Raw genomic sequence first — 8760 nt, 5'->3', positions numbered from 1 at the left:
GCCGCCCAAATGTTCACGCTAAGAAAGAAGGCGTAACATTTATTCTCGCTGTAGTATTGTTGATGTCGCCGCCTCCATGTCGTGACGGCGCTGTGTGTTTCGTTGTGAAGCGTTTTCATGACATGGCGGTAAAAAACTTTGACTGATAGTGTAGGCTGCTTATTCTTATAGTTTGAAACAAATGTGCCAGGATAAAGAGTATGAAAAGTGCTCCGAGTTGCTGCAGAAAACAAAAAAATTGAGCAACAACAAACATGTTGCTGGAGACGGGCTTATTATTGGAAATGCTAACTGAATCTCTGCCAGCAGGAGGCACTGTGAGAGCGGCAGAAACAGCGGTTCCCCGGTAACGGCTGTAATCAAAGCAGCTCCGCTCATGAACGCTACTTTATCAGATGAAATTAAAATGCCATCAAAACTTAATTAATGAATTCTGAAGACAGTCGGTTCCCTTCAGAGATACATTAATGTAAAACACCCGCGCCACGTTTTGATCTTAAACGTACGTGCTCATGTTTATTCAACGAAGTCAAACGCCACAAATAAACCAATGTATGGGAATAATGTATATCGAAATATCAGAAATGCGTTTAAAATTCATATCACCATTATTTAAAAAAATATATATCGCGATACATATTGATATTGAATTATTTTCCAGCCCTATTATCGATTTTCCTGTTGAAACAGGAAGTTGGGCAGAGACATCATCAAAGGCATTATCAGAAAAAAAACTAGCCAATCGCGTTCAGTTTGCATCACACATGTTCTGCTTCACTAGTCAATTGCAGATGGTGTTGGGGTGAGACATTTATTACTTTGATAAACTTTTAGGAGTAAATATATAAATGATTTAAAACTGATAGATATGGGGAAAGGACCTATTTTATTTTATTTCAAATATTTTAAATATTTCCTTTTACATTTTAATGTAATGGTTTCATTTCATTAATTTTATTATAATTTTTTTTCTTTTTAGTATCATTTGCGCACAAATGTAGTATTTATTAATATTTTGAATAGCTTTTATTTGTATATTTTCAGTTGATATAATTTTCATTTAAGGGTCAGTTTTACTAAACTGGGCAAATTAGCGCGAGAGCGCAATTCCAAAACAGCGCAGATGGGCATGGATATTTCTGTAGGTGATTTACTAACAACACGCAAATTAAAGAACACCGATGCTTCATCTCATTTACATATCGACCAACGCAATATACCAAGCCTAGCGTAAATTAGCGTAGTCGCAACTAAAGAAAAAAACCAAGCCACAGTACATTTTAATGCCAAAAGCCAGTTTGCGCTTACGCAAGGTGTTAGTAAAACTGGCCCTAAGTTTTTTATATTAGTTTAAGTAGTTTTGTGCTTTTGTCGTTTTATTAGTTTTGGACACTAATTTTTTTAAAGTTTTTAAATATTTATATTTTATTTCTGCTATATTCCAATTAACAAAAATTATTTTGAATAGTTCTAGTTTTAGTTAACAATAACAATGCTGAAACTCCAGTTTTGATTTAATGGAATATTAAAGCACAATCATTCTCCTGAACCCCGACATGTTTAGCTGTTACCATATCATGTATTTTTGCACCTATCAATCTATAAGCTTTAAAATGCAACTATCCATTTCATAATTATACATGATATTACATTGTATGTGCTGCTCTTCATTATTCCACCACAGACCAAATGGGAATTATTTTGTAGGAAGTCAAGGGAAAGTTACTTGTGGTCAAAAAAACTCTTTCCTGTTTGGCTTTTCTTTGTGTCCCTTGTTGGGGTCAAGCAGGTCAAAAGGCATTTAGCTCAGCTATTTACAATTTGCTGTGTCATTGACAAACACACTGGTCTGAGGTTTTAACTAGTCTTTCTAGTCTGCATGACAGGCATTTCTAGTAATTATGTGATTATGGTGTTCAGATTGGATATGGGTCCTGAGCTAAATTTGGACCATCTGGCGACATATTTATAGGCCCTGTTCCCACACAATCGGGCATGTATTTACATGTTAACCTAATTATATGGCGACTTGTTTTGTGGTCATCGGAGTAGCCCAGAATTTCCTGCCTTTGACGTCAATGCTGTTTGATTCTTGTACACATGTGTGCATGGCTGCATCTTCATAGCAGACAAGATTTAGAGATTCAGACCACAAATGGGGCAAGATCTAAAAATAAAACCAGTATTTGTCAGGAATAGAAGTGAGCTGCTCTGTAAAGTGGGTGAAATGACAGATGAACACAGTACAGATTGGAAGTCCTCCTCAAGACAGAAAAGTGTCACAGACAGTTTTTCTGGTTCTTTGCTTGAGTTTGGAATATTGAAATTAGAGTTTGGTTGAAGTATGCTGTAGTTCTATGTTAATTGTGTTCATTAAATGATCAGGCAACAAATTATATTTTCAAGCTAATTTCACCACTTGTAGCAATATTTAGCCCCACAGATAATTATGGGTCAGTGGCAAATAACGCGTACCTAGGTCTGTAAAAGTGTCACATTCAGATTAATGTTGGTTTCATATGGTTTGGGGAAAAAAAAAACCTAATGTTTTAATTGCTCTCTTTTGTCCACTTTTCTGATTTCTTTGAAGGTAGGGCTTTTTCTGATCACTCCATCTAATGGACACTCCATCAAGTGTCTACACTACGAAAGCAATCCGGTCAAATGAGTTTTCAGCTACCTCTGGAAGTGATTGAAACTGGACGAGCTCAATTAGTTTCAGACTCCATTTACACCTGTATTTTAGCATTGTCCGCTTGTAATTGGATCAACAAAAATGCATCTTAATACCATGTGTAAACAGGGCCTCAGATAGAGATATTGGTAACACTTTACAATAACTTAATATTTACGTTGTTATTAATTATACCTACATAAACCACAAAATTAATAACACCTGTCAGTTGTGGCTCAGGTAAGAACATTTAAAAGTCACATATATTTAATAAAATTTTATTACATGCACACAGACACACACACACACACACACACACACACACATATATGGAGTGGCCTAGTCAAAGTCCTGACCTGAATCCTATTGAGATGCTGTGGCATGACCTTAAAAAGGCGGTTCATGCTCGAAAACCCTCCAATGTGGCTGAATTACAACAATTCTGCATAGATGAGTGGACCAAAATTCCTCCACAGCGCTGTAACAGACTCATAGCCAGTTATCGCAAACGCTTGATTGCAGTTGTTGCTGCTAAGGGTGGCCCAACCAGTTATTAGGTTTAGGGGGCAAACACTTTTTCACACAGGGCCATGTAGTTTTGGATTTAGTTTTCCTTTAATAATAAAACCCTTCATTTAAAAACTGCATGTTGTGTTCACTTGTTATCTTTTACTAATATTTACATTTGTTTGATGATCTGAAACATTAAAGTGTGACAGACATGCAAAAAAATAAGAAATCAGGAAGGGGGCCAACACTTTTTCACACCACTGTGTGTATGTGTGTGTGTATATATATATATATATATATATATATATACATACATATATACACACACATACATGTATATACATACTTTATTTTATCTAAAAAATAAGTAACATTTATTTCCCAATCTGTACTGTTTGCTATGTTGGTTTTTATCTAATAGGAGCACACTAAAGATGAGCTGGATGCGTGGAAAATCGTTCGGGTGAGTGAGGATTTTCGAGTCATTGCTCTAGGCCTGCCTGTTCCCCGATACAAAGGAAACCCGCTGGATCCACCTCTCCGCTCCCGCTTCCAGGCCAGAGACATCTACTACCTTCCCTTCAAGGTGCTTTCAGACACAGTGAAGCATGTAATGAATATGAGATGTGTCACTAGTGTCCGGCCTCTAACAGTTTATGTTTCTTAAAAGGACCAGCTAGAGCATCTATACAGAATTGGACCAAATGTGCCTCCTGAAAGGTATAGTGGTTTTTGAACATGGATTTTCATCGGCCATATTGTGGACTGAATGCTGAAACGATTTTCTCCCATCTTAGGGTGTCCCAGCTCTTGTCTTTGGCCACTACACTTTGTTCTCAAGAGTCTGCCAGCTTAAGTCTGCCTGATTTCCCTATGGACAATCTTCCATCTGCCCTCGCGGTTCTAGTGAGTAGCAGACTGCATGACGCATCCTACATAACGGTTCATGGTGAAGTGTGTAATTTCTGTATCACTTAACAGAAACAAATGTAATTTAACATTGAGAAATATTACAAGTGTGATTGTGCTGAAATTTAATTTACATTTGGAGAGGCATTTGATTTGTAGATATGTATTTGTAGATCTGGTTGAAGATGATTTGTATCTGTTGCAGAACCTGTTCCCCATGCTGTCAGCGCAGCAGCTGGTCCAGAGGCTTTACCCGTACGAGGTCATGCTGGGAAATGAAGGCCGTACCGCCGTTGAAGGGGTGCTCCGTGTAAGTTTCTCCAATGATAGGGAGCTCACTCTTACGCAAAATAATAATGGGGTTGTGTAGCATAGTAGATAACCTGGGCTGGTAACTAGTGCTGGGCAATATAGCTGAAATAAATTGCCCAGCAGTAGTTATCAGTCCTACTAGTTACTAGTTAATTAAAAAATATATAATAATAATAATTTGTGCTGTCAAATGATGAAAAAATAACGAATAAATCACATTTTTCTATAATTAATCATCATTGTGTTTATATTTCCATACTTTCACATTGAATCTCCAAATTAATGTAGAAACAACATAAAGATGTTATATTTTAAATGTGTTTAATGGCATCTTTTTACAAAGTAGCCTCTTTCTTTTTAATGAAGACCAGTATCATTGATACCAATACTGGTACTTAAGCAGGGTTTCCGCGGGGCCTTAAAAAGTCTTAAATTTAGTTGTATCAAATTTAAGGCCTTAAAAAGTCTTAAATTGTACAAGAAAGTCTTAATTAGGATTTCAAGAGGTCTGAAATTTGGGGACGGAAAGACCAGAATTGTGATATGGCTGAATGTGACGATTAAACTTCAAAAGGCTATGATTTCATTAAATAAACACAAGTGCTGCATGTTCAGCGTCCGGTGCTGCGCTGCTTTGTGTTCTGCCGTTACCGGGGAAACCGTTATATTTCTACCAAACGTTCCACCTGCTGGCAGAGAATGAATGAGCATTTTCAATAAAACGGTTGTTTTGTTCAGAGTTCAGACCGATGCGAAAATGGCCTACGGTTTTAAAGATTAAACTTCAAAAGGCTATGATTTCATTAAATAAACACAAGTGCTGCATGTTCAGCGTCCGGTGCTGCGCTGCTTTGTGTTCTGCCGTTACCGGGGAAACCGTTATATTTCTACCAAACGTTCCACCTGCTGGCAGAGAATGAATGAGCATTTTCAATAAAACGGTTGTTTTGTTCAGAGTTCAGACCAATGCGAAAATCGACCTATGTTTTTAAACAGGCAGAGCTTTGAATATGAACTGGTGGATCAATAAGAAGACAATGCATTATAAAAATCTAAACATAGGGGTGTGCGATGTGTATGGTCTGCGATAATATCGACGTTGTTGTTTTAACGATGTGCGATTTGATATTATGAGTATATCGCGAAAAGCAAACACAAAACACACCTACAGAGTAGGGATGGGCGGATCGATCCTTAAGTATCGATACTTTCGATACTGATGTTGTATCGAAAGGATCGATCCTTACATAAAAATATAGATTCTAAAGTGCATTTAACCATTAATTTAATTTATTTATCAAGAAATTCGGTGCTTAAAAAAGCTTCTAAGTATATTAGCGAATAATTAGGATATAGAACCATTTCTCCTGCTCATCGGAACACACGCAAATGCTGAAAGACAGAACCAATCAATCACAGACAGCGTTCGCTGCTGACGCATGGCTCAGAGTGCTTGTTCAAATAGGGCTGCGTTTCCCAAAAGCATCAGAAGCATAAGTAGATCTTAAGAAGCCATTGCCACATTATTACATTAGCCTACAATAATAAATTCTTGAGCAGCAAATAATATTAGAATTATTTCTGAAGGATCATGTGACACTGAAGACTGGAGTAATGATGCTGAAAATTCAGCTTTACATGATGCTTTCACAGATGCATGTTAAATTACACTTTAAAATATATTTAAATAGAATATAGTTATTTTAATTGTTATATTTCACAATATTGCTGCTTGTACTGTTTTTGTTTTTGTTTTTTTAAAAGTGTCTTAAAAAGTGCAGACTTAAAATAAATATTACTAAATCTTACTGACCCCAAACCTTAGTGTACATGTAATATTTATTTTAAATTGGCTAGTTTGTGCAAGTAAATTTATTTAAACTGGTTGTTAAAAGTTCAAATGGATTGTGTTATGTTCTGTAATTGCTGTTAATAAATCTCTCAGAAAAAAATATGCTAAAGTTTCACCTTTAGGAGTACAACAGCCTGGCAGCCTTTTACAAAAATTAACCATGGTTTTATTACAGTAACCACAGTTTACCACAGTATTTGTACTAAAACTGCAGTAACCACAAATTTACCATGGTAATAATAATAATACATTTTAGTACATTTTGTAACACCATGTTTATTTTTCATGAGGTATCCTCAGTGGTGCACCTTTGTAACTTATCTACCCTTAAAGCATGCATACTTGTATGGTACTAATATGCTCACTTTTAGGGGTATAGTTGCACCTTTGAGGTTATTGCCCCAGTAAAGGGCTAAAATACAATTCTAGTATATTTTATTTCTGACAATGTAAACAAAAAAGGCCTATGAAAAAAACAAACAAAAAAAATATGGGTTTAAAATCTAATGTTAAGTGAGTATAATTACTGATTATTTTCTTTTAATAAGTTAAAAGATCAGTTTAGTTTAGAGGTATCGGTATTGATATCGGCGATACTGGGCTTGAAAATATCGGTATCAGATCGAAAATAAAATAAGAGATATCGCCCATCCCTACTACAGAGTGCACGCATACATTAGGTGATGAAGTCTAGTAGGTTAGACTAATGCGCGTGCATTTAAAGCTCGTTCTTTCACTGCATGAATCAGTCTATTAAAATGCATTAAGAATTATCACAGAATTTAAGATGAGGCAGAAAATGTATATTTTTAAATCATTTGATATAGTTAATATCACACGAAGAGTGCCGTTTTTTTTCTCCAGAAGTAAGCATGATTACAAATGTGATATTGATTTTATACTACAGTTCAATAAACAAGTAGTTAATATTAAAAGACTTATGTTTTAGCCTCCATATTTCCTGTTTTTGCTCTATTTCTCTAACAAAAATCATTCCAAACAAAGCCACAGCGCTGTTTTGTGTCTCTGAGCAACAGGACACAGTTTTGTTCCTGAATGAATCAACTGTTTAAAAGATTCGGTTCAAACACAATGACTCACTTATTAACAATGACTTGCTGCCGCCTGCTGGCAGTTTTAATTTCACCTTTAAGGTACCTTTTCATTTTTTAAATAATTTCAAACATCAGTTTTCAATGTTTTATGTTTAAAATATCAAAACAGTATTTATGCGTTTGTAACTGCAGGTTAAAGTATTTAATGTCCCTCAGAGCTGCATTAAACAGTGTGTAAATGCATCTAAATGACACTTCTAATGCAGCTTCTGTGTTTCCTCTGCATTGCAAAGATCAATTTTGTTGATACTGATTTAATTTGCTTGGTAACAGCCCAAATGCAAGAATTTGACTCAAAAGATGGTGCACACTTTTAGAAAAAATGGCTTAAAGGTAAAAATGCCCATAAAACGAGTTGGAAATTATTAATTCCTATTACTGCTGTGAACTGACCACACAGAATATGAAGAATATCAAAAAATTCAGGAGTCAGCTGTCCACGGTAGTCCTTAAGATATCAGCACAATAACACACTCAGCAAAATATAGTCTAATTAGCGCTATCGATAAAATCCCAGAAAATTATCGAGATGTCATTTTTTGTCAGTATCGCACACCCCTAATTTGTTAATTAAATTGATATAATAATTTATTGATAATAATTGTTTAAATTAATATAAAAATTATTTTGACTTAAAGGCTGAAATGTAAAGTTTATCGTTTTATAAAACGTTATTTTTGTGAAAACTTGTATCTGAATTGTAAATTATGCTTTTTACAGTAATTTTACAGTTTAATATGGTACTATAAACATTGCCCTACCCCGCTCATATGGTATTAATTTTATTTGTGCAGGTCTTAGAAAAAGGTCTTAAAAAGTCTTAAATTTGAGCTTTAAAAATCCTGCAGAAACCCTGTTAAAGGGAACTTAACAATCTTAACACAAACTGTAAATTGTATATGCATAAACTATACATTGAAGATAGATTAATCTTTATTCAAGCTACAAAAGTTCATCAGCATGAGTGATTTTTACTTTTCTATTGTTCTTTGATTTACATCAGTGACACTGACCGCAGCAGGAAAAAATGAATGCTGCGTTAATTGCGTTAAATATTTTTAGCGTGTTAAACTGAAAAAAAAATCACTCAGTTAACACGTTAATTTTGACCGCACTAAAAAAATAAAAAAATAAATAAACTAAGAGTTACTTGCATTTATAGATTTACATATTTCCACCCACAAGATTTTACACCAGGTGCGAGTTATAAAATAAAACAATAAAAATATAATTTATATAATAATATATAATTATACAATAATACATTTTTTTTTTAATATATTATTTATTATTGTATCTATCGGTCTTACTATCTATCTATTTATACCAACACACACACACACACACACACATATATATATATATATATATATATATATATATATATA

At 34.6% G+C, this 8760-nt stretch overlaps 1 protein-coding gene across 1 annotated transcript in view; it reads left to right on the top strand.

The window, feature by feature from the left end:
* The window catches only part of vwa8 (von Willebrand factor A domain containing 8), a 130543-nt gene that overhangs the window by 7820 nt on the left and 113963 nt on the right, over nt 1-8760 (top strand). The window contains exons 4-7 of the mRNA XM_016231092.1: nt 3606-3770; nt 3855-3904; nt 3982-4090; nt 4299-4403. Of these exons, the coding sequence (XP_016086578.1) occupies nt 3606-3770; nt 3855-3904; nt 3982-4090; nt 4299-4403 (429 nt within the window). The remainder of the gene's footprint in view (nt 1-3605; nt 3771-3854; nt 3905-3981; nt 4091-4298; nt 4404-8760) is intronic.

The sequence above is a fragment of the Sinocyclocheilus grahami genome, unplaced genomic scaffold (assembly GCF_001515645.1).
Source record: "Sinocyclocheilus grahami isolate Dianchi unplaced genomic scaffold, SAMN03320097.WGS_v1.1 scaffold383.1, whole genome shotgun sequence".
NCBI lineage: Eukaryota > Metazoa > Chordata > Actinopteri > Cypriniformes > Cyprinidae > Sinocyclocheilus > Sinocyclocheilus grahami.
The sequence above is the reverse complement of the archived record's forward strand: the minus strand, read 5'-3'. Positions and strand labels throughout refer to the sequence as shown.